Genomic DNA, 26,728 nt, shown 5'->3' with positions numbered 1-26,728 from the left:
AACGTCCTGGAATGTGGTTTAAGATAAAACTAAAACACGTGACAGGTACTGGTCAGATGTTCCCTGACCAACGTCCACTACCTTTAGAGATGTAGTAGGCAGATCGAGGGGGCAGCGACAAGTCACGGGGTTGCAGGTCTTGGGAAACAGAACCTAACAGTTTTACTGACGTACCATTTCGAGGTATGTCACATTGTCCTGTGTCCTACTGTGGTAACTCATGGTACAGCCCCGTGACGATCGGGTTAGAATAGGTCTTCAGCAACCCATGCTTGCCGTAAAAGGCGACTATGCTTGTAAGAGGCTTCTGACGGGATATGGATATCGGGCTCGCTGACTTGGTTGATGTATGTCATCGTATCCCAATTGCGTAGATCGATGCTAATGATATCTATCACTGGATTGTCTGGTCCAAATCATTTTAATGTGTTGGGATGTTTACCTACCTCTGGTGTCTGAACGTGTGTGGCATTACATTAATCTATAGCTTTACCACTGGTTCCATAGCGTTATTATCTTGGCTCGATCTCATACTGTAGCTGCAATGGACTGTTTTAATTGTATAGTGAAGGTTCAATACTATTTTTATAAGGTAAGGCAGAGATCGATTTTAGATCTCTGCAACAACACTAGACTTGCACAGGTCTCTGAGGCAATAATTATTAGTTTAAGTCATAATTTCTAGATTATGTAAATAATTGAAACAAGTTGTCCCTACAAGAGACGGGAAATCATCAGACTGTTCACATTTCTAGACTTGCCTATTAGAAGGATAGAATGACTATCCTCCATAGACTTTTCTTTCAGTACAGCCTTTGAGCAAGGCTATACTAACACCAACACCCACATTCCTGCAACCCGGGAGTACATATTAAAAGATACACGGTAGGACGATGGTTGGCGCTATCTTCAAACCGGTCCTAGGATGTTCTCGTACTGCGATAACGTCACCACATAAACATCTCACACATCACATTTTATTCGAGATGTAGACGAGAGTGTCAGATTACAGTCTATAAATATCAGGCCAGATCGGGTCATAGAAAACTACCCCGGCTCTGGGACAGGATGTTGATGTAAGGTTATGATATACGGGCCCTTGCTGCCAAGTGGTTGTACGTTATGCATTCTTTGTTCAGTGGGTACTTTATAGCTCATAATGTATGTCTAGGTATGCGCGTGCGTTATGTTCCTGATATATGTAAATATGCTTCTCTTTGTATACACTTGCTGCCGGCATTGGCTAACCCATCGTCGATGAAAACCTTTCTTTATAATAATAACTTGGTGCAGTTTCATCGTGACTCGCCGAGGCTTCCAGAAATCGCGCAGGACTATGCCCTAGTTCATACAAAACACAATAGCTAGTGGCGCGTAATAAAAAGTTGTTAAATAATAAATTGATATACCTTTCAAGAATAGTTTACACTATGTTTTAGTGAGCACTTTGATGATATGGGTAACGTGTCTTACAGATACCAATGAGACATACCAGCATCATACCACAGCTACTCCGATGCATACCGTTGATGTGACGTACATTAATATATATGAAGTATGAGTGAGTGAGTATGGTTTTACACCGCTTTTAGCAATATCGCGGCGGGGGAACCTGAAATGGATATGACGTATGACCACTAAGCATGGAGTAGTTGTAAAGGACGGTTGAAGATTTGAGAAACACTTTTGAAAGTCTGATGTGCATCTGAAAGGTTTACAATCATCTTTGCGGAGTTGGGAAACACGGATGAATGTATTTAGATAGGAGTTGCAGAGCATGTCAAAGAAAACAGCAGATGGAATAATACTCGCCTCAGCAGAAAGCATTCCCTGTATAAGTGACGGGTGTGAGAACAATTGTTCAAGGCAATTGAAACACGGTAACCACCTTTCCTCTTGCATAGCAACGTGGGCCAACTTGTGATCAGAGCTACATCTCTAAGAACTCTCCACTGAACCAACAATGTGCAAGACTCTGACGTGACGAATAATACAAAGATATCTACCCTATTGGGTTTGTTTGTTTGTTTGTTGTTTAACGCCGCACTCAGCAATATTCCTGCTATATGACGGCGGTCTGTACATAATCGAGTCTGTACCAGACAATCCAGTGATTGAAGTCCTGAGCATCGATCCACACAATTGGGATACGATGTCATGCATCAACCGAGTCAAGACACCTGAACACACGATCTCGTTAGTCAACTCTTACTAGCAAGAGACCTGTGCAAGTCTAGTGTCAGTGCAGAGATCTAAATGTGATCTCTTGCCCTTATAAAAAAAAAGTATTGAACCTTCTGTATTCAATTCAAACAGTCAATTGCGGCTACAGTATGAGATCGAGCCAAGATAACGTTCACGGGTCCTACCTTATTAGGAAGTTAATGTACTTATGATCATGTAACCAACGTGTTTGTGTTTTTTTTACATTTTCAGTGTACTTGTCGCAGTACTCTACTACAGCTCAGTGTTTGCGTGGTACCTGTTCAATCTTTCTAATTGAGCGTACTGTATGTTTGCCATGTCTCAAATGACCTTCTGTTTCTCCCTCAAGGTCAGCGATGACGAAGTTGCTGTGTGGACTTTACTGTCTGTTGCTGGTTGTATTCGGCATCGTATTTGCCGTCGCCAACGCCCTCACCGTCAAGGAGAGGGAACACAAATACTACCTCGAGGTATGTACCTGTCGCTGACTACACTGCTGACAAAAGAAAGTATACACTTTAAAATTGGATTTGACCAAAAAATTACAAACGTTATCAAAACGTTACTAGGCTGAAAACAGTCGCCGAAACACTGCACTAAGTACTTAAGCTCCAAACACACTCTATGTTACCTTATCAGATACATCACTATCAAAAAACCATTTCTTGTTGTTTCATTTCTAGCCACCATGACACATGAGTGTATAGTTTCTTTTGCCCGGCAGTTTACCTGTCATAACCGTGAATGTTCGTGTTCTAGTTACGTAGAACGCATATGTTCTAGTTCGTTCAAGTGCAGCTCAACCCTCAGAAAGAACCAGTGGGGCCTGTTTAACCACCATGGCACTTTAGTGAGCGTTATATTTACTCACGGGTTCCATTTCCATCAAGGTTAGCCCACGTGATGGCGTTCGCTTCATACATAGAACACGCGCGGTCTGATCCCCATAAGGGTGGCCCACCAGTAAACGCGTTCGCTCGTTACACAAAACACACGGGTTCTAATCCCACTACTGCTTCGTAACATAGAGTTTGTGAACCAATTTATTTCGACTACAGGAGAGCACACATGCACACTTGTTCTGCGAGTGTTAGAACACCCATGCATCTGCAACCACAAACATGTCCGCCTGTAAGACGTTGTCACACATGGTGCTGTGGAGGTGGTGATTTATGTCCACGTACCGCCATCTTGGCTAGGCTACAAGTGGAAGACTGAATGAATCGGCAACACAGGACCCAGCAGACATTACGTCAGCTGAACACCGCCACACGGTGGGGCAGTCCTCATCACAGTGGTTGAATCACACTGGAATATCTTCAAAACGTGCTTACATCATAGACCTATCAGTGGATGTAAAATATATTAAGTATAAAACTTATCTGAGATAAACCTGTAATTGACACGTTTTCAGATGGCATGTACATTACTCCGCCCTGTGGCGTGGGAATGGCAGAGACAGAGAGTGTTTACTTTGAACGAAGTAGGAAATGTTCCATCTTAGTCAGAGCCTCCATCTGATAAATCTTGACACGGGTCAGATTCTGGCGCTTGGGGTTTAGGCAATCCTGGGTCAACATCAAATATGTCGCCTGTCGACTGAGGTTGTTCAACATCAAATACGTCGTCTGTCGGCTGAGGTTGTTCAACATCAAATACGTCGTCTGTCGGCTGAGGTTGTTCAACATCAAATACGTCGTCTGTCGGCTGAGGTTGGTGAACATCAAATATGACGGCTACTTCTTGTACTCCTTGTCGCAAATATATGACTCAAATCATGCAGTCGTGTACGTAGGAGGTGACAAAAAAATGGGGAATATGAAAATACATCTGTCCACTGTGACGGTCCTCTGTGACTCCTCAGTAGACCTTCCGGTGCACAGCCACGTCACCCTCACTGCGCGGACTCAAACCACGTCATCTCCCAGCTGCACCGATCTTACCTTGGCCTGTGACATCACATCACATGCTTCATTCATTCGTTCTGCCCCGCTGACATCTTCAACCATGGCGAACCTCAGAGAGAACGTGGTTGACCTATTTGGTGTCGTTAACATCCGGTGATGGGAAGCTATTTAGCTCTGAGGAAGTCTTATCAAAATCAGTGTTAATCTGGCATGTAATGATGATGGTTCAAGCTGTAATAGTTTTCATCATTACAAAGCTGCAAATCAAAAGATATAATCTTATTTTATGTCCTTGACTTGCCACTAACGCAGAATATTGCCCTCATGCTTTCATATGAAGTTATTTGATAAAACATCATTCAGTGATGAAGGAACATCCCCGTTGTGTATAACCAGTCCCTGTAGGTATGCCTGTCAAGATAACACGCCTTCTAAGGTTTTTCTATTTGAACACCATATTTGTTGATGCAAATAGATTCAAATCATTCAATGAAGCTGTGAGCAAAGTTGAATTGTGTTTGTTCGTTTGTTTGTTTGTTTGTTGTTTCCGCCTCACTCAGCAATATTCCAGCTATATGACGGCGGTCTGTCAATAATCGAGTCTGGACCAGACAATCCAGTGATTGAGCATCCTTCTACGCAACTGGGATATGATGACATGCATCAACCAAGTCAGCGAGTCTGACCACCCAATCCCGTTAGTCGCCTCTTACCACAAGCATGGGTTGCTGAAGGCCAGTTGTAACCTGGATCTTTTCGGGAAGAAAGACAGAAGGAAGGCCACGTTTTAAAAATGTCTTTGTTTATAGACATGTGTGTCTGTAGAGATGCTCGTCTTCACATTTAGACAGATTAATAAACACCTGTATCTCACCAACTGTCTACAATGCCACTTGTTTGTGGCGTTGTCATGGGGATTCGAGTCTGCGAGTGTACCTGGGCTCTATTTCAAATATTGGCAGCTTCAATCGGAGGTCACATTGACATGGTAGCGTCTGTGTTGTAACCGGTCGAGCCCTCCCTGGGGGTGCACGTGATGCAACACAGAGGGGGTGCGGTAAACAACGCGTGATGGCCGGGGACTGGCTGTCTGATCCTGGGTAGCCGCGTGTAGTGATCCACAGGTTTCAAAGTCCATAGCTGTCTGTTCTGTAACTTACATACGACGTGTACTTAATGGAATGATTTACCATCCTGGAGATGGATGCTGTCCAAGAACCCTGTGCTGGATGCTTGTACACAAGAGCAGTCTCCCTGTGAGGCCAGACGTAGAGCAGGAACTGGATGAATGTACTCATTTACGGGGATGGGGGCACAGAAACTCGTTATTGGTCAGTAAATAACAAATATACCCCCCCCCCCCCCCCCCACCCCCCACCCACACCCACACACACACACACACACACCACCGCCACCACCACCACCACGTTAACGAGAATTGTTAACGTGTATTTATCGATATGTTATTACGCTACAACCTTCTTTTTCGTTTATGAGTACTATGAAATATAGGGGGCACGGGTGGCCCAGTCGTCTAAGGCACCGTTATTCGCTGTGCAGAGTGGTGTTCCTTGGGCACGCCAGAAACCTATGATTGTGGGTTCGAATCCCGGTTCGCCCCGATTATGTTTCTAGGTTTGTCAGCACCAGAGACCCGTGCATCACATCGGGCTTTCCTCCCACAATAAGCTGACACGCCGTGATATAACTGGTATACTGTTAAAAACGGCGTTAAACCCAACTTACTCATTCACTCACACTATCAAATATAGGTTATCCCTCAATATATCTTAACACCCACTAGTCCCGTGTGGATCTGGTTCACCTTAGGTCCCCCAGTCGACTAAGTGGACTCCATGACTTAGCGGATTGCGCGTCATCATGCGTGGATGTGTGAATCGTTCCCGTGATTACAGTCACTGGTCTATCTGGGACAGAAGATAATAGATAAGACAAGATAATATTTATTGCAGAAACATTCCATTACGAAACAGATGCAATTTTGTTAAGACAAAACATTATGATTCATATATACATATATACAGACATATATAATTCACACTCCTGTAGACACAAAAACCAATCAATATTACATATTTGACGATATTGTAAAATATAAAATGTCAACGGTTGATTAGGATGATTGGGTGTTTATTGTTTCAAATGATAGTCATGGAAACATGCAATTTATATTGATGGCTTCATTATATGACAGGATGTAGTGAAATAATTTGTTTTCATGGTTTGATACAGTGAAGTAGGTAGTGTTTTTCATCTTCATATTTGTTTACTTTCATGCCGCGCGATCTTCCTGGGAAATTGCTGACTGCGGCGTTATCACTATTCACTCACTCAAAGGGGTACGGGTGGCCCAGTCGTCTAAGGCGCCGCGATTCGCTGTGCAGAGTTGCGACCCTTGGGCATGCCAGAAACCTATGATTGTCGGTTCGAATCCCGGTTCGCCCCAATTATGTTTCTAGGTTTGTCAGCACATACCCGTGCTCGTGGGTTTCACCAAACTGGTAAACGTCTGAGACCTGCATCACTTCGAGCTTTCCTCCCACATTAAGCTGACACGCCACGATATAACTGGAATACTGTTAAAAGCGGCGTTAAACCCAACTCACTCACTCACTCAAGCAAACTCATACCCATTGAATGAGTAATAATGGCCATAATTAATTAGATTATTACAGTACCATGGCGGTAGGTATCATAAAGTCTCTACCCACCAGAGACGTATATATGTGGCAACAGCATATGCCCTCGGGGTCCGATCGCGCGTGTGATCACACTTACTGCTATGTAACGCGAGCCATCGCCTGTGGAAATAGGTAGTAATGATCTAATGAAACGTCTTTCAATACCGCGTTCCAGTGACCTTCACTCACCGCACCAGAGGCGCTGTTCTGTCCCCGATACCGAGCGCCTCCTTTACCGGAAGTTACACACACGTGACCCGTGTAATGAGGCTGATACCTTCTCCTCACAGGGTCGTTAGGGAGCGTGGTGTGTGTATTATCTCATTACTCGGCACTGCTGATGAGCTGTATCAACATTACCCGGGGCTTGTGTATTGTTATGGCAACCTTCAGGGACACTGATTCCTTAATCGCTGATAATAAATTGTATTAATGAGACTGTTATAAGCAAAATACATAAACAGCGTCCAAAGTAGTTCTTATTAAATGTTCCACTTTGACATTTCATAACACTGGCCTGGTCGTAACGTGGATGTACAGTCGTCGTCGCAGGTTTTGTGAGAGACCACGACAATTCAGCGTCATTTTTCTCTAAAGATGTATCTGATACTGTTTCGTGAAATTTCGATCAGAAATGCATCTAAACGAACATAATGCAAGAAACCCCGTTTGTCCAGCCATAACAAGTTAAGTAAGTCGAGACCCTGTTATTCCTGTTATGTTCGTGTTGCTATGGTGAACCCCCATTAATCCAGTCATTGCGTGTAAAGTATTTTGAAACCCCGTTTATCCGGCCATGTTCGTGTTATGTATGGTTAAATCCTGATATTCCGGAAGATACCGTTCCCAGTGAAATCATCCGGATTAACAAATGTCAGTATTCACGAAACATGGTGAGGTGCTAGTGCACATGTTTTCAGTTTGAAACGTTTCCAGTTTGAAGCGGAGCTGTGAGGTAGTCTACTAGTTTATGCGTGTGCTCGTCATTCCAAATGTCTGGGTTCTATTCCCCACATGGGTACAATGTGTGAAGCCAATTTCTGGTGCCCCCCGCCGTGATATTGCTGGGATATTCCTAAAAGTGGGTTGAGACCATTCTCACTCACTCACTCCAGTTTAAAAAGTGGTCCGGATTAACGAGGTTACACTATCTTCCACAATCTGATGGAAGTGCTACAGATCCACCGCAGTACAACGTCTGAACGTAGAATAGAAGGTGTTGCACAGAAAGTCTTCATAGGACAGGGTACAAGCAGTACAACGTCTGAACGTAGAATAGAAGGTGTTGTACAGAAAGTCTTCATAGGACAGGGTACAAGCAGTACAACGTCTGAACGTAGAATAGAAGGTGTTGTACAGAAAGTCTTCATAGGACAGGGTACAAGCAGTACAACGTCTGAACGTAGAATAGAAGGTGTTGTACAGAAAGTCTTCATAGGACAGGATACAAGCAGTACAACGTCTGAACGTAGAATAGAAGGTGTTGTACAGAAAGTCTTCATAGGACAGGATACAAGCAGTACATCTAATACATTAAATATTGATGCATAGAAAATTATACACAAACAATTCACACATGATCAAGCCAGACATGCATACAGTTGCTACAGTATTTTCTAACTTGGTAACCTGGGTTAGATTATGTCGAGGACATTTGTTTTATGATAATTGAAACACTTTTGGCAGAAACAGATGAAGGATTGGGGATATCTTTATATTTTAGAGATGTTACTGAATTTAGGCTTCTATGTGATGGTTGTAGGTTAGATGTTAACGTTTGATACAGAGGACATCGTAGTAGAAAATGATCTTCCACTTCACCACCTGTGCAGTTCCTACAATATCTTTCCTCAGATGGTAAGAATTGCACAGGTGGTAAACAATAAACAAACATCCGCTAGATGGCGTATTGGTGTATCTGCCTTCTCATGATATCAGTCACTGGATTGTTTGGTTCAGACTCGATTATTTACAGACCCGCCGTCTTATAGCTGAAATAGTGATGAGTGCGGCGTTAAACAACAAACAAACAAACTATTTGACGATTGTGTGTTCCCAGTCTGTGAGCGAGATTTCAATATGGAGAAGGGTTGGGGGCAGCTCCCTAAATCACTCACTCACTGACCTTGATATGACCTCCGACAATGGCCGACATAAAACAATGGCCGTTCACTGGAATGGGGCAATTACTGCAGTGGTTCGTGTGCCTGGACATTGAGGAATTCGGCCACATAAACAGAGGCGTCCATATAGCGTGGCAGGTTTGCCAGAGGATCACAGAAGTCTTGGAACGCCGTTTGCCTAAGTAATTGATGCTAGAGAACATTCTGAATCCACTATATTGCGGACAAGAGGTCTTCATTACCTGCAGACTGCCACTTTTCAGTGGCAGGCTAATGAAGCGTCACCAGTGTGTCGATACTGTGCAGACCACACGTCCTGACAGAGCGGATCGTTAACATACTTCTGTCTTGTCTGAGAGACGCTAACATACGTTTGTTTATTAAGGGGGCAGCAACATTTGATTGTGGTTTAAATTATAGGAAGTAAGTCTTGATGGTCTTTTGATGGGGTGTTATCAGATATGAACAAAAGAACTTCTACAAATACGTCTAAATTTTTGACAGTTTATCTATAAGAGAACTAAAAGAAGCATCTGTTTTCACAAAATATTATACCTACTGATTTTGTTGAAACTAATAAAACAGACATAAAGCTAGTGCAGCTTCTGCTGCTCATAAGTCTAAGAAATATATTCGGTTTGTAACACAGTGATTGCAGTTTTAATGTCTCGGCCCAAACATTTCTATTGTAGTTGGACCGCCTCCGTGGTCCAGTGGTAGAGTGTCCGCCCGGAGAGTGGAAGGTCCGGGGTTCGATCCCCGGTCGCGTTATACTAAAAGACGTTTAAAGATGGTACTTGTTGTTACCCTGTCTGACGCTCGGCATTAAGAGGATAAAACAAGGACGGGTCGGTTCGGAGTCAGTATACTGTGTCTGAGTGGGGTATTCATGTTAAACTGCAGCATGGTATCTCAGTGAGCTAGCACTATAAATCGGCATCAGTCCGGATTAGTAAAAGCAGCCACACAAACACACACACGTGCATGCACGTCGCTATATAAGTGCAATAATCTTGGACGCGACGTTAAACCCCATTTCACCTCACCTCACCTTTTGTAGTTGATAAATGCCACTGAGCTTATGACGAAACTCGGATACTACAGTCCACCAACAGAAACAAAAATTGTCAATGCATACAACCAGTCCGACACAGATTCTGTGGGTGTAATAGGCAAGCCGGCGGTGACAAATAGTGGCATGGAAATCAGTGAGGACTCCGGGTGTTCGGGAACGCGCGTTTAAAAAATAATATATCATAAATTCTCAGAATAGTTACTTTAGGCTGCGTCTGTACATTTAGTTCACAATAATATCAGGCTAGTCCTGATCTTTCTTTTGTCATCATATTTGTCGCCAAAGTTGTAATATTATAGATTGTCCATCGGCCTCGAGGGGGACTTGGTAGACGTTGCGTTATGTTACGTAAACCAATGTAGGCCCAACATCAACCCACGACACCCGTGGGACCGGTGCACAACGGATTTATCCTACAGCATGCCAAATTATATTATAAATATTCCTTACGTACACATCCTCAGGTCCTAATCGGTAAGAATACCACAGTTCGGCATTTTTCACTTCGTTCATTTTTCACATACACCGAAGCGGAAACAGAAAACAAACTTAGAGTTATTTCCCCTAGACCTATTTCATTCGGGGAATATAGTCTATATCGAGAAGGGCGTCTTACATAATTAATTCGAGATACAAAATTGCGTTTCGTATGTTACAGATGTTACATGCCATCAGTTCGGCAATTTGAAATGTAAGCTACATGTTAGTGGGGTGCATTGATAATAATGGAATGGGTCTCATCCAATCAGAATCCGACATTCATCTTTAATTTAAGATAGTATATACTGCATTGTACTTGTCTGTAATGATATCACAGTGGTATAATGTAATACATCTCCTTACACCTGCATTCCTCCCTTCCCAAGGTGTTCCTGGTTTACCTGTACGCTGGCTCCCTCATCGTCCTCCTCTATCTCCAAATCGGCATCCTCCGAGGCGTCAAGGTGCGCCAGAACTTCTTCGACCACAACATCAAGGTGGTGATCCGGCGCAGCACTGAGAACATCCAGCAGTCGCCGTCCCCAACCCGCAGGTCCAACGATGACGACAGCATCCCGGAGAAGGAGACCCGCAAGGAAGCTCTAGATCAGATATCAACCGCCAGCAACGCCTCCATGCGCAGTCAGCTCGCACTTCCGGCGGATGGGGAAGTTGCGCATGTCGGAGAGGGAATCAACTTTTATCTCCGACTTGGGGCCCTAGGTGAGTAGAGATGTGCGATATTCAGAAGTGATACTTCAAGTATTCGGAATATTTTTGTTATGATTTTCTTTCGTCATAACTCATAGATACCCTGGTTAATCCATTTCAAATCTGTGGAAAACATCTGCATCCATTCGTAATCGTGTTTGGATGACGGGTATCGCCTAATACTACAGAGCCAGTAACGAGACAATGAAAGTGTGAACGCAGCTAGAAACAGTTCGTAGTACCCCTTAGGTATTTCAGTATGTGAACATTGTATTATATGTGCTTTGCAGCGTTCAGCATTGGGAGCGTCACCCTTGACGGTTTCCACATCTCGTCCTACTTCGAGACCGACAACACGGAGACGTGTGAGAGTAAGATCTTCACCCTTGTGTATGTTCTCCACCTCATCTTCACCTTCGTCCAGACGTTCTTCCTCTTCAAGAACCACAAGGTAACTGTACACCTACCCCTCCTCTTCTGAAGGGGCCACGGGGCGCCCTGTGTGATTCCATGGAGGTCGATGGCGGTCGATGCTTTGGTGAGATCAAGCGATATCTACATTGTAGATATCGCTGCAATGAAATTGCATCACAATGCTTTGCAGACCTTTGTGATGTTATTGGTTGCCATGACGTCACAATCAAATGACATCACCGATGACTGCTACAGAAGCTGTCAGCAGTACTTTTTACACTAAGACACTGCTTATTACTGTCTACCAACTGAAAAAGTTGGAAGAATGATGTTGGAAGATAAGTTAAATCTCACTCTCGTGTCTTTTGATATCAAATATATCAACACTCGTTGATAAAAATGGAAAAAAATTTAACTTTTTCACGTTTATCAACAAGTGTAGATATATTTGATATCAAAAGACACGAGGGTGAGATTCTCTATTTATCATATAATGGGTAGGTTTCTCGGCAGGATAAAGCCAACGGATAAAAACGATATCCGTTGGGGTCATATGCGGATAGAGATGCAAATATCAAAGGTCAAGTAGGGACTACTTTCAGTGTTTATAAACAAACATGGCGTCGCACTTGTCATTCGGCGATCGAGTCAGAATTAACCATCGTGAATCTGGATAAACTACAGGGATATTTGATACAATTATTTAAAAAAACAGTCTTATATACTGAAAGTCATTGTCGAACTGCTTCGTAACTAAGGCATTTTATAAGTTTGGGCAACTTTGGAGATATAAATTTCGAAACAATTTTGCGAGGGCACTAGGCCTAGCCAAGCGGGATCAGAAGCCATATCTGTGCTTGTAGACCTCTGCGGCTTGAAACCTTTTCCACAAATAAAAATAGTTGGGTTTAGGCGAAATATGTATGAATTGTTACCTTGTTTCGTTTTGTCGCTGTGTTTACATCTGACTACACTTCTTAACATTATGACAGAAAAGGCCGACTGTGAACAATCACTGGCCGTGATGTTTCATAGACTAGGGTTAGAGTAGCTTCCCTTTGACAAAGGGCAGTTACTCTAGCGGACAGACCGATGGATTGTCGCGAAAGGCAAGTAAAAACGATTGTTGTTTTGCGTATATGTTGTTTGCCACTGTATAAGAAACAGATTTCAGTTTGAACTATATTGGCTACTGTCACTGTCCGATTGACTCATCACCTACCCTGTGACGTAATAAATATTAATGCGCGCATTCCAGGAAAACTCGCAATGTTTAGGTAATGTTTGTGAGTGAGGGGAAGCGATTTTCAAGCACAGAATTGAAGAATGACAATATATGATAAAGAGGTTATCACGCTTGTGTGTTTAGGGATGGTAAATATCCTGTATTAGGAATAAACACTATGTATTTAGCTCGCCAAGGCTCGCTAAATACAATGTTTATTCCTAATGCAGGATATTTACCATCCCCAAACACACTCGCGTGATAACCTCTATATATCTTCCGACCGCCATCGACGCAAAACAGGGTGCATTATGACACGACACACACGTGACGTCATATCAAACACTATGACGTCATGTCATTCGTCTATGCTTGCCAGCCGACTTGTATGTACAGATCGGCGACTGGCCAATCATATAGCTAGATTCTTTAATGAGTAATAAAAATGAATACATGTGGGTTTATGGCCGTGAAATCAGTTTCGAGAAATTAAATCGTTAGATGAACAGATATATGTACTTTCACATAATCCAGGCACTTTCAGATCAAAAGTGATGGCCAAGGGAAGCGCTCATAACGATGAAGATGAATTACATGATGTTTAATGTTGTCGCGTCAATCTCGGACAGTGTAACATCAAAAGACAAAACCAAAATAAGTATGCGTCAAAGTGTCTGTGTACCGTTGATCAAAGATGGTCTCATCTGCAGGTTTATTTCTTTCGGAAGTACATTCGTCTGTATCTGCAGTGAATCCACGCAACGGGAAGGATTTCTATATTCCCGCGCGGTGTGCTGTGTTATTGCAATATTTTCTGCTCAGTTGGAATATAAACTGTTTGACAGACGAGACTTGTTTAAATAAACTAGATTTCAGTCAATCACAATTACATCAGGCGATATGACTTCATATACTATGGGAATGTCACGTGATGCCTCGTTTCCGCTTTACCCTAACACGGCTAGACTTGCCACGGCGCTCATTACTTAACAGGAAACAATACTCAATCCAAATGTGCCGTTGTGCATTTTAATAAGACCGGTTTAAACTTGTGGTACGTAGACAGGGCAATAATCAGGTACAATCAAGTAAATACGTTAAGCCAGATTAAGGACCCGTGAAGATCCGGGTAAAGAATAGGTCTTCAGCAATCCATGCGACTATGCTTGTCGTATGAGGCGACTAACGGGATCGGGTGGTCAGGATAGCTGACTTAGTTGATGCATGTCATCGTATCCCAATTGCGTGGATCGATACTCATGATGGCAATCACTGGATTGTCTGGTCCAGACTCGATTATTTACAGACCGCCGTCATATAGCTGGTGTATTGCTGTGTGCGGCGTTAAAAAAACATACAAATATACAAGACCAGATTAAGGTTGCAAAGAGTACAGCTACTAATTAGATGTATTTACAAAGAACATATGGATGGTCGATGTTACAGTTGTGCAGATGATTAATATCTATCTACCTATTTAGACCTTTCTTCTGGTCTCCGTGAAGAACCAAGTTAGAATTAGTCTTCAGCTACCCATGATTGTCGTACTCGCAAGAGTTGACAAATGAGATCAGGTGGTCAGGCTAGCTGACCTAGTGTATGCATGTCATCGTATCACAACTAGATTGATGCTCATGATGTCAGTAGCTGGATTGTTTGGTCGAAACTCTCTACCGACCGCTGTCATATAGCTGAAATATTTCTGAGTGCTGCGTTAAACATCTAACAAGAGATATACAGGTATATTTCTGCCGAGCATTAGGAATTGTTTATTTGTATAGTTTCACGCAATGAATGGACGGGAAGTAGCATCGAAACGTCACGTAACGATGCAATGCGCTATGGTACAGTTCAGTAAGACCAATTTTGTGTATATTTCAGCTGGTGATTGACAAGTGTAAACCTGCGGTGAGGTTTGGACTCATGCATCTCCTAGCAACCAACATCTGCGTATGGGCTGTCACGGCAGTCACGGAAACGGCCGAGGATTCCCGACAGCAAGACTTTTTCGCAAGGGTCAGACAAAATCGTAAGTCAATTGCATCATATCCGACGCTGAATCAAACTGACCATATTATTATGCCAAGTAACAGATTTGAGAATGAATAAATATGATATTATTAAACTATCTGATTGGAACGACTTAATAAAGTAATATCTTAAACAACTAATACGACAAGTAACTAAGACATGCATGACTTCGGGCTCCCTCCAATAGTAAGCGACCGCTTCCGTTGTCTAGTGGTAGAGCGTCCGACTGGTCGGCTTGGAGTCGCTATACTGTGTCTGAGAGGGTTATTCTGTTATCATGTTAAACTGGGGCATGGCATCTCCGTGGGCTAGCACTATAAAATTGGCATTAGTCCGGACTAGTACAAACAGCCACACACGTATATGCACGTCGTTATATATGTGCAATAATCTTGAATACGACGTTAAACCCATATTTCCCCGCACCATTAGCAAGCAGACACGCCATGTTATAACTGAAATATTGTTCAAAGCGGCGCTAAACAAACGTCCTCACTCACTTATTTCATAAGTAATTCACTGTTATCCCCGGAAGTGACTAAGCTGTCGTTCATATATGTATCTCATCTTACAGACAGCTCTATCTATCTGACGCGAAGCTGCTACGAGGAGGAAACGGTGGCGAGGACGGCATCCCCCTACCTCTTCCCCTGCACCATCATGTACAGTATCATCGCCGCCGGCATCATCTACCGCATGTACCAGCACGTGGGGGTGAAGGTGAAGCAGCGATGGCCAAGTCACACCTCTCTCACCAGCTCGGCTCCCCACGGCGCCGCCAGCATGGACTGCGAGAAAGCCAACAAGGGGCTCTTCTCAGGCCTCCTCATCGCCGTCGTCACTCTCATCTCCATAGCAACATTCTTTGTGTTTGAGGCTCGTTTGAAAGACCCTGAAACAGCCATCAATGTGTTCTTCGTGATGGAGCTTGCCCTCCTCAGCATCACGGGAGTCTGCATCGTCATTGGACACATCCGACTCACTCAGCTCAAGTTCATGGAAAACTACTTCCTGTCCTTGGATTCGGTCCTCCTGGCAGTGGCGGTAGGGGGCGCTTACATCTACTTGAGCTTCATGCTCATCTCGGCGGCGTCCACCGTCAGCATCCAGAGCCTCTCCAGCATTCTCTCCCTTGTTGTCATCACCCTTGGGCTGATACAAAGCACCATGCAGACAGTCTTCATCCTCGACGGCCTGTGCAGGTGTTCGGAGAACGACAGCCAGATTGACAGGAAACCCGGTCGCGCCATCGTGACCTTCACCTTGGTCTGCAACTTGGCGTTGTGGGTAGTAGGTATGTTCGAGAACAAGAAGACGACGGTTATCCCCTTCCATCAGGACTTCTACGGCATCCTCAGCTGGAACATCATGCTGCATCTGTGTGTGCCCCTCTACATCTTCTTCCGCTTCCACTCCGCTATCTGCCTCTCCAAGATCTGGTACCAAGCCTACCAGAAGGAGAAGATGCCTTGAGCTGTCACGTGGCACGGGGATCACATGTCTGTCATGTGACGTGTGTGATGACAAACGTGACGACGCTTTTGTGACGATTGTCACGTGACTGGATCTTTGAACGTTGTTAATAACCATGCCAAAGACAATGACGTATTCTTTCAAGGCAGCTGGCTCACAGAGAAGGGAAGAACCGGTTGAACCATTGGGTACATCCGGGTGATTCCGTCATGGCTAGGATTACGGCAGGAACGTACTACAGAGCTAGTACTCGGTTTGGACTTAATGTGTGACTGCGTGAGCAATTTGTGACAAATAACAATACTCTGGTTTATCCTGCTATTTGTATCGTAATACTTATTGAGTGTTGGGGAAAAGCAACTGTGACGATTAAGTGTGGCTTGTTCTCTTGTCTTGACTCGGACACCAAAGGCAGAGATGACAGGTAAGCGGGCGAGAGTGTACCGTGCACCTGCTGACGTCGATTCAAGGAGAACACGTGCTGAGGCGTTGACGTTGACGTGTAAAACAGGCGTGTGGCTCTGTTCTGACAGGAACTGGAGAAAATACATAAACTGCAGCTCTTCACGTCAAGTAGACAGAGAATATGACCAGTGTCATGGACGTCAAAAAAGTCATCAACAAGGATACCCTGAGTCGATGTTTTAGGTGTGATGACCAAGATTAATGCTCCAGTATTAAAGTGCCTCCAAGGAATTGGATATGTGGTATTTTGGTTGCCATGGTAACAACAAACATTAGAACAATCATGACCATAATGAACGAACGTTGGCGTGTAAAGTGTAAAATGTAAAGTGTAAAGTACATCAGCTCATGGCATGTGATCAACTGACATCTACTCAACTCAACCGCTCCTTCTACACGCAACCGTCAAGTATTTTAATGCATTTATGAAACTTTAATGATTTTTATTTCCTTTCATATTGAACTAATTTTGTATTTTTATAATCTCGTAGCTAGGTTACATATTCTATTGATATTGTACTAATTATTGTTTACCGTCCGTCAAGCAGTTGATGCTGATAATGATGTGAGTATCTAGCCATGTCAATAAGTGCTACAGTCGTATCTGATCGCCGCACGAAATACAGGCTGCGCGTATGCGCGGCGTGCAATAAAGAACCACTGGCATGATATATGCTGTATAGTAGAAGCATAGACCTCACTGTGATGATATGTAACATTATGGAGTACTGTTTAACTTTTGTAATTATTATTTATATATTAAATTAAGACACGTGCGTATTTAGAGTATAGACTACGCTTATTAACCATCAGTTATATAGCCCATACTCGTCATAGAGAAACCTTTGCTCAAACCAGCCAGCTTTGTCCGACTCCCTCTCGGTGCTACATCATTTAAACATCGTAAATCGTATCGCATAGTCTTTAATATCAGGGCAGGTGGGGATATTTGCAGTGTATAACGGTAAAGGTTGTGTTCCTCAGTATTAATGGCAGTTAAATGGCATTTGTGACTTAAAACTTCTCATTTAGATATTTATGATACGGGTGAAGAGGAACTTCAGTTGTGAAACAGATTTCAAAATGGCGCAGATCTCATATTCTGTACATAGATAATCAATCATTCTCGGGAAACTTCGTCCATTTCCGTACGTTTCTATATCTCTGATTAGGGTCATGATAATATCTATGACTTATTCAATATTTTGAACATTTTGGGATCTTGTTGCGGCAATATTATTTTTTTTTTATTTTAATACAAGTCATCAAGTATTTATTACAATTCTGAGCCTAAATTACAATAACCAAAACATGACTAGTAGTTTCTTTGTCAGAGATATGATGATCGCACGGTGGTGTGACGAATGTCATTGCATGTTCATTGCTGTAAGTGCCTTGTAGCAAGTCTAACGCCAGGCCTGCTGTGACGGCGATGAACGTCACGCCACACTCGTCATATTCGTCATAAACGTCACTTAGGAACATTGAGCATTTTGTTTCCATACTGAATTCAAAACATTTTTACTTTGTGAAAGGTCATAAGGAACATTGTTCGTTGCGTCTTCATACTGAATTCAAAACATTTTTACGTTGGGAAAGGTACTAAATGACGTTGATGACGCTTTTGACGTTACCGCCGTTCAGCAGGGCGGGGTTTAGCGATGAGCTGTACAGGCAGGAAGACAGTTTTAGAGTAGCCGAATAAAATGATAAAACACACATTTTGTTTTGTTCTGTGTCTGATATTCAATGTCAGGTGTGGCAGTGTTGGAAGGAGGCAAATTTATTATTTCTTGCATGTGATCAGCTAGTTGATCCTCTTTATAGAGGGTTTGATTTCTTATGCATCTGCACTGTCTTGACAGTCCAGTGATGTGTCAGATATTTCCCTAAGTTTATAATCTCTGGACTGATGTACATTTACGGTCTAGTTTAACACAATTGGTCACAGACCCTCTGGATATCCGGTCAGGATAGGATATCATGTTCGTCAACTTTGTGAGTGCTCTGACTGAATGTCATCGTTCCCCGTTGGATCAGTGACCATGCGTCTCTTGTTTGCCTGGTCCGGATTGGATTACTGACTGCGGCGTTAAACACCATTTACTCACTCCCGATTGGTCACGGTCGGTTTATTTCCGGAATCACGTTGTTTAGACTTAACCGTTCCCGAGTTCGACCCCAGACTCTGAGAAGACCACGGACCTGCCGATTTGGCTAATCTGATTGGTCAAAGCGGACCAGCCGATTTAATTATAACCGTTAATATGATTGGTCAGTGTGGACCACTGTTTGTCAATAGGGCCCAGGAAGTGTCAGATGTCAAAATCTCACTGATGTAACCAGTGATGCGGCACTGTTTATTGGAAGGTATATCAGGGTTAAGGATGACAATAGTGGTCATTATTGCAGCATTATTATTATTCTAATAGTAGGCAATACCATTTCAGAATATCAATTATATCTCGGTTCACAGTGTTGAATTCATATCAACATTGAAACCTTTTTGGGACATTGTTTTTTTGTTTGTTTGTTTGTTTGTTGTTTTACGCCGCACTCAGCAATATTCCAGCTATATGACAAACAGACGTCACATACGACACAAGTCACTGGACACACACAACGTCATGTACGACACACGTCTTTTGATACAAACGACACATACGACATACACCACTTGACACACAGACAACGTCACACACGACACAAGTCACTTGACAGACAACTTCACATACGACACAAGTCAATTGAAACACCGACAGCGTCATATACGACACCAGACACTTGACACAGGCAACGTCATATACGACACAAGTCACTTAACAAACAGACGTCACATACGACACAAGTCACTGGACACAAAGACGTCACATACGACACAAGTCATGTGACACACAGACGTCACAAGTCACGTGACACACAGGCAACCTTCACACACAACATAAGTCACTTGACACAGACAACGTCAAACACAACACAAGTCACGTGACACAGACAACGTCACATACGATACAGGTCACGTGACACAAAGACAGCGTCACACACGACACAGGTCAAGTGACACACAGACAACGTCACACATGCCACAAGTCAAGTGACAACACAGACGTCACACACGACACAAGTCCCTTGACACAAACAACGCTACACAAGACACACGTTACTTGACACACACTACGTCACGCACGGCATGTATTGCTCGCCACACATGCAGCGGTATCCACTAGCAACGTACTGACAATGGAAGTGCTTGAAGTGATTTGATACCGATACATGAAAACAAACCCGCCGACCAAAACAATCCACACCCTTACTCGCTCTGCCGTGATGACGTGTGAGACACGTGACGTTTCCTACCCTACTGTGTGATAACTATACATCGAAATAACTAGACACCCAAATAACATTTTGTTTGTTTGTTGTTTAACGCCGCACTCAGCAATATTCCGGCTATATGACGGCGGCCCTAATAACAGGACTACCCGATACCTAGCTGGTTTGATATCTAGAGTGCATGGGAACTTTGTTTGTTGTTTAACGCCGCACTCAGCACCATTCCAGCTATATGACGGCGATCTGTAAATAATCGAGTATTGACCAGTGATGGACATCATGAGCATCGATCCACGCAATTAGGATACGATGACATGCATGAACCAAGTCAGCGAGCCTGACCACCCGATCCCGGCAAGCAGGGTCAGCTCTATCCCGGATCTTCACGGGTCGCATAACCGGACAGCGTGATAATTAGACAGCTTAACCACATGGTAATTGGAATGCGTGATAACTAGGTTGCTTGATAATTTGGCTACATCGGAGGCCATACAATATTTTATGGTCTCTCTGTACATGGTAACTGGACTCCATGACAGGTTACTTACTTCCATGCAGTTACTCCCAGCATGCAACACTTGTCGACTTCCGCTTCCCGTCCTCGGAGAACTCGCATTCCACACAGAGCATTTAAACAAACACGCAAAAACTAAGCACACATTAACAAACACCGTCGCTGCAATTCCAGCAAAGCCGCGATTTGTCTCCATACAGTGTGTTCATTCCACGTGAGCTGATAACAGTGCTGTCTGCCGTACCAAACATAACCTTGCTCCAAGGCTGTACTGAAAAAAAAATCCATGGATGTGTAATAATTCTATCCTCTTAATAGGCAAGTCTAGATATGTGGACAGTACAGACTCTAGTCTCTTATAGGGACAACTTGTTCTTATAACTTACATAATCTGGAAATTATGATTAATACTAATAATTATTGCCTTAGAGACTTGTGCAAGTTTAACGCCGGGAGAACATCCACACGAGAAGCTGAATACAGGAGATATAGCTGCAGGCGATAAACTCTATAAACATCATGTTAACAGTTTCTTGAGTTTTTGCGGGTAATTATTTCCCAGCACAGCACTGTGAACCAACAAGAAGCGGGAGATAGGGAGAGACGCGGATACCTAAACATTTGCCATTGGTTTGTTTGTTTGTTTGTTTGTTTGTTTGTTTGTTAAAGCCGCACTCAGCACTATCCGAGCTATATGACGAAGGTCTGTAAATAATCGAGTCTGGACCAGACAATCCAGTGATTGATATCACGAGCATCGATCCACACAATTGGGATACGATGACATTCATCAACCAAGCCAGCGAGCCTGACCACCTGATCCCTTTAGTCTCCTAAGATTAATCCCAACTCGGATCTTTGCGGGTCTGGCCATTGGTAAACTGTTGTATTGCACATGTAGTATGACATCATATTGGTGACAGAGTTAGTGAGTGAATGCTGCACTCTGCAATATTTCAGCTATGACACGGCGGCTGTAAATAGATCCGCCAGGCCAGTGTTTGAGCAGGTTCCCAGCGGAGCACGATGACACCCAATTTTCCTCAGTTGGCTTAAGTTAGGACGCGCATGACATACTGGGGATTTATTCTGACTCTTCGCAGTTATATACTTTAATTGGGTATGGTTCCTCGGAATCCTCTGTTGGCGAACGAACGAACGAACGAACGAACGATGTAATCATTACCGTTTACTCACTTTCACCACATGAATACTTAGCTTTGAATTTTTTTTTAAATATTGACCCATGTATCCTACGAGGCTCGGCTTGAGCCTTGTAGGATACATGGTAGGCTAAGATCTAGTCTCTGAAATGAACATATTTTACAGATAAAAGCAGTTGTTAAATCTCCACACGCTACACTCTGTATCATCGTTCTAGTCATTCACTCACAGCCAGTCGACAATGATTCCCAACTGCCATGTCTTGCAACTGCTGCGAGAGGAGGGGAGGGGAGGGGAGGGGCTGAGAGGAGGTTGTTTTTTTTTTTTTGGGGGGGGGGGGGGTAGTGATGGGGCTGTTCTGGTGGAGTCATGTCTCTTCCAGCTACATCAACACGACACACAGCTTCCCGCTGCATCGCCCATACTCTCCCCATTAGTACTGATGATCACACCAGGTGGCGCAACATGTCATAGGTCACGTGTTTCTCTATCAACATGGCGGACTCTCTGATTCATGTTTACCTTGAGTGGACGTGCTTGTATGTTGAGAACACGATAACCCTCCGCCAGTTCATTACTTATCTAAATGATGTACAAGCAAGGACACGTCCCTCATGTCATCTATGTCGGTTAATTGATAATTATCCATGCACTAATTTGTCACTATAACGTGTTGCAGGAAGGTCATTGGAAGCGGGGTAACCTCTTGACCCCGGTTTCAGTTTTGATAAGAATTTATCATACGTTTATTGGATTGTGGGTCTCGAGATTCTCGTATTTTAGAAATATGGGGAGAAATATGCCCTAGAAGCGACAGGGAGAGTCATGTCGTATGGTAACGTGATAACAGCATGGCGTATAATAACATACTGGTGAACGAAGGTGGACAGACGCCTCCAGTAGAGGTACGAAATAGAGTGACTAGAAACTATTTCACACAGAGACCCTTGATATGTAAACGGATTTCTTCTCGCTCTGCATGTAATTTTGAACTCTCAAGAGATAAACTAGGAGATTCAAACTCATGAACCAAGACCCTCCGTTTGTCCCCTAATAGAATCCCGTAGCTTCTTGCCTTTCTTTCACCAAAGCGTTCTCTCGGTTGTTTGGGTGGGGTGTTCGATTCTATTGTCATCCACCCAACCATAGTATTTTGAATTGAGATCAAACTTCGTTCCTGCACTTTTTTAAATCCCAGATCCTACAAGACAGTGCGTTGTTGTTTGTTAGCTCTTATCAGAGACTATATTTTTTTTTATATATTTCATGCTCTCTCCCCTTACCGACCTTCAAACGGAAATAGAGGTGTTGTACCCTGTGCCTGCCTTCCTTTATTAACATTTTATAGTGTTGTTATATGTTGAAATTATTAACAGAGATGCTTTACTTCACATCGAACAGCGTGACTATACTGTACCTTCCTATCCAATACGATTTTGTAACGTCATCACTATTATCCCGTGTATATTTCACAGATTTGCCCCTCTGTATATGTTGCCTAAGCAAATTCGGGTGACACCGGTAGAGCAGGGCATGCTTACCCCTTTCGCGAACACCTGGTGTCATCACTGATTTACAGTGATTGTCATCACTATATTTTGCCTTATACACCCAAAGGAATCTGTTTCGGCAGATTATCGAGACTGGGTAATCTCTGGCGTTGACGTCTCGCACTTGCAAGTGTGTCCATGTCAACATTGGAAGTATGTGTACTTCGTCCTTCACAGGATTTATAAACCTTGTGGCTATTTGTGTAACTCGATATGGAGTTTTTGAAATTGTTGTAACACCTCGCAGGAGGTATTACAACGATTGTAACGCCTCCAGGAGGTATTACAACGGTTGTAACGCCTCGCAGGAGGTATTACAATCATTGTAAACCCTTGATAGAACTAAAACTACAACAAAAGATGCCAAGCTTTATTTCACTGCAAAGGAAGTTGAATGTCAGAGATTCCAGGTTTTCAGAAGAAACAGTAGAAGATGCTGTGGAGGGAGCTGGCTCCGTTTTACTGGCCTTCGGCAGAATTTCGGAAACAACCGCTTTCTGATCTTCACTTGCACGTTTGTACACACGTAGGGCTTCGCTACGATGCCCAGTTTTGTCACAAATTGTCTGCTCATCTTTGTTAGCTTCGTAGAGACGGGTGGCAGCAGTCGCGCGAAGCGAGTGGTTAGTTTTCTTCCCAACGATGCCAGCCTTGACACACGGCCTCTTGATTGTAACCCCCAACGTGTCGTGGCCAACTGGCATACTATGGTACCACTGCGAGTCGGTCGGCTTCCTCATGGGTGTCAAGTAAAAAGCATCCCTTTCCTCTGGGAGAGTTTTCGGGCTAAAATAGATTAAAATAACACGAAGACATAAAAATAAAATAAAATAAAATAAACCATTAAAAATGTGGAACTTGGAATTTAACTTAAAACTTTACGTGACAAAGCGATCAAAGTTAAGACATTGAATTTAAATTTTGGTGGTATTTGAAGTTTTCAGAATTCAAAAAGATTTTTATTCAAAGATAGTTTCGACTCACCAAACTGACATATACAAGTACTTCTCGTACAGTCTGACGAAACAGCGATCAAGTCTCTCATACGCTCTCACGTCCTTAAGTTTGACCTTGCGTTGTTGGATTCTACCGGGGTTCGTTTTAGAGATGTCTTCACAGTAAGGTGGGTAACGTCGACCTTTGCTGTCAGGGAAGGGACCAGTTATCTGAGGTTGGTTAAACATCCTCAAATTGCGGTGCTCCTCTCCTCCCCGCAATACAATATTCAATAAATAAATACATATTCCAAAATTGACAGACTAAATTTTAGAGAATAAAGCCTATTTTCGACTCAACTGAGCAGAGATGTTCGTTGCCCTTTAGTACGATATAAACACTCACCATGTAGGTACAAAACTGTATCCAGTAGTGTTTGGGGAGTAGAGTATTCAAGCATCCCCTTCTCCCACAATTGCTGTTCCTCTTCCTTAGATATAACTTCTGTCGACTTGCGTGTTGACGCGCCGAATCCCTGCATGACCACTCCTTTCTTTCATTACTGCATCGAGAGATTTTCTCGCTTCTATAAATTCGTCGTCATCAAAATGTTTGCAGAATGCAGAATTCTCTTCCAGCATTGACGCGAAGGCTGCATATATTCCATATAACGTCGTGGATGGATAAACTTCCCCGTTCTGCTTCCTGGTTTCAAACAAAAAGGAACATGTTCGTCAAGGCAGTGTTCAAGTCCGGCTTTTCCATATCGTGCAAACGCTGTGTCAAACAACTAGGAGGCAAACGAAGATTTTCATTGACTGAGCGTTGCATTCTCTCCTGTTGCCATCGCTTGAAAATACCCACAGCCAAGTCATTTTTCATTCGAGTTCGCTTAGAAACAGTACCTTTTAACTTCTCTCGGGATTACTACGGCCCCCTCGGTTTGTCACCTCATGTCAGGGTTTACAATCGCTGGTAATCCCTCGTAGAAATGGTTTCTCCTGTACATAGTTACCTGCCTCGTGATTATACCTTTCTATGTTACTGTCCAGATTGAATACCTATAAACGTGCACGCTCTAATATAGATCCTTGCAAATGGTAAAATAGTCACTCCCTTTATCTAAAGGGGTTAAATGTTACATTCAGACATACTTTAACAAGAAATATACATGGGCTTTTTGTTTGATTGTTTGTCTGTTGTTTAACGCCGCTCTCGGCAATATTGCAGCTATATGACGGCGGTCTGTAAATAATCAAGTCTGGACCAGACAATCCAGTGATTGATATCATGAGCATCGATCTGGCAAATGGGATTCGAAGACATGCATCAACCAAGTCAGCGAGTCTATTCCAGCCGATCCCGTTTGTCGCCCTTTACGGCAAGCATAGTCGCCCTTTACGGCAAGCATGGGTTGCTGAAGTCCTATTCTACCCCGGGATATACACAGGCGACTACCCATTATAAAACTCTTAACTAGGACGCGTGAACTTGTCTGTTTGTCCTGGAGTATGTGTTACATGTATTTAAGTTAGAGGATGTTCAGCCGTGTTATTCCACTGGTTACGGAAAGCTGCGAGTTGTGACGAGAAGCAGCTGGTGTCTTGTACAGCCTCATTCGTCACTACTCGCCCCTATTCGGCTTGTCCCGGAACGACACGAGTTGGTCACAAATGGTACGGCTTTGCAACATCGACAAAGTGTGATATTGTGTGCATCACCTCTGATCTGGTCGACAAGCACCTGTGAGTGGGATTAATACAACTCCGATGACGATAAGGATCTGAATTAACCAGACCGGTTACACCACAATGAAAAAAGGTTGACAGAGGCTCTCCATTAGAGTGAGTGAGGGGTATGCTGCCATTTCCATCAATATCCCAGCAGGGCCAACCACCCTGTTCAGAGAGAAAGCAAGTCACAATCCGTGTAATGTGTGACAATTCCTCTTTTCAACCTTTACTTTTCAATACCTGGTATACGAAAGCGACACTGAGCTTTCGAGTTTTCAATCCTTTTCAACATGGAAAGCTGAATTGACGAAAATTAAACAAACTTCGGAATTATTGTGGACCAAGTTGTATCATACATTGTCTATATTATAAGGAAGAATCACATGGTTCCTGATGTCTCTTCTACAGACCACACATTTAATAAAATATTCACCCCCATCCCACCCTCATCCACTGTTTGATCCTAGCAGCCCATACCTATCACCATTTCAGCGCTCTGGAATGAACAGACCTTAGTAGAATAGGTCTTCAGCAACCCATGCTTGCCGTAAGAGGCGACCAACAGGGTCGGGTGGGCAGGCTCGCTGACTTGGTTGATTCATGTTATAGTATCCCAATTGCAGAGGTCGATGCTCATGTTATCAAATCACTGGATTGTCTGGCCCAGGCTTGATTATTTTCAAACCG

The 26,728-nt window shown here is 43.3% G+C and overlaps 1 protein-coding gene across 3 annotated transcripts in view; it reads left to right on the top strand.

Annotated features, from left to right (window-relative positions):
- The window catches only part of LOC139449488 (proton channel OtopLc-like), a 65,704-nt gene extending 47,183 nt beyond the window's left edge, over window positions 1–18,521 (top strand). For 2 of the 3 annotated variants that reach the window (XM_071230908.1, XM_071230907.1), the window contains 5 exons: window positions 2,555–2,675; window positions 10,879–11,215; window positions 11,494–11,654; window positions 14,724–14,871; window positions 15,448–18,521. In XM_071230908.1, coding sequence (XP_071087009.1) covers window positions 2,555–2,675; window positions 10,879–11,215; window positions 11,494–11,654; window positions 14,724–14,871; window positions 15,448–16,346 — 1,666 coding nt within the window. In that variant the 3' untranslated portion in view covers window positions 16,347–18,521. The remainder of the gene's footprint in view (window positions 1–2,554; window positions 2,676–10,878; window positions 11,216–11,493; window positions 11,655–14,723; window positions 14,872–15,447) is intronic. The other variant, XR_011652182.1, reaches the window with a different exon arrangement.
- Window positions 18,522–26,728: the final 8,207 nt, after the last annotated feature.

This window comes from Haliotis cracherodii, unplaced genomic scaffold, assembly GCF_022045235.1.
Source record: "Haliotis cracherodii isolate W230 unplaced genomic scaffold, xgHalCrac1.p SCAF_8, whole genome shotgun sequence".
Classification (NCBI taxonomy): domain Eukaryota; kingdom Metazoa; phylum Mollusca; class Gastropoda; order Lepetellida; family Haliotidae; genus Haliotis; species Haliotis cracherodii.
The sequence above is the reverse complement of the archived record's forward strand: the minus strand, read 5'-3'. Positions and strand labels throughout refer to the sequence as shown.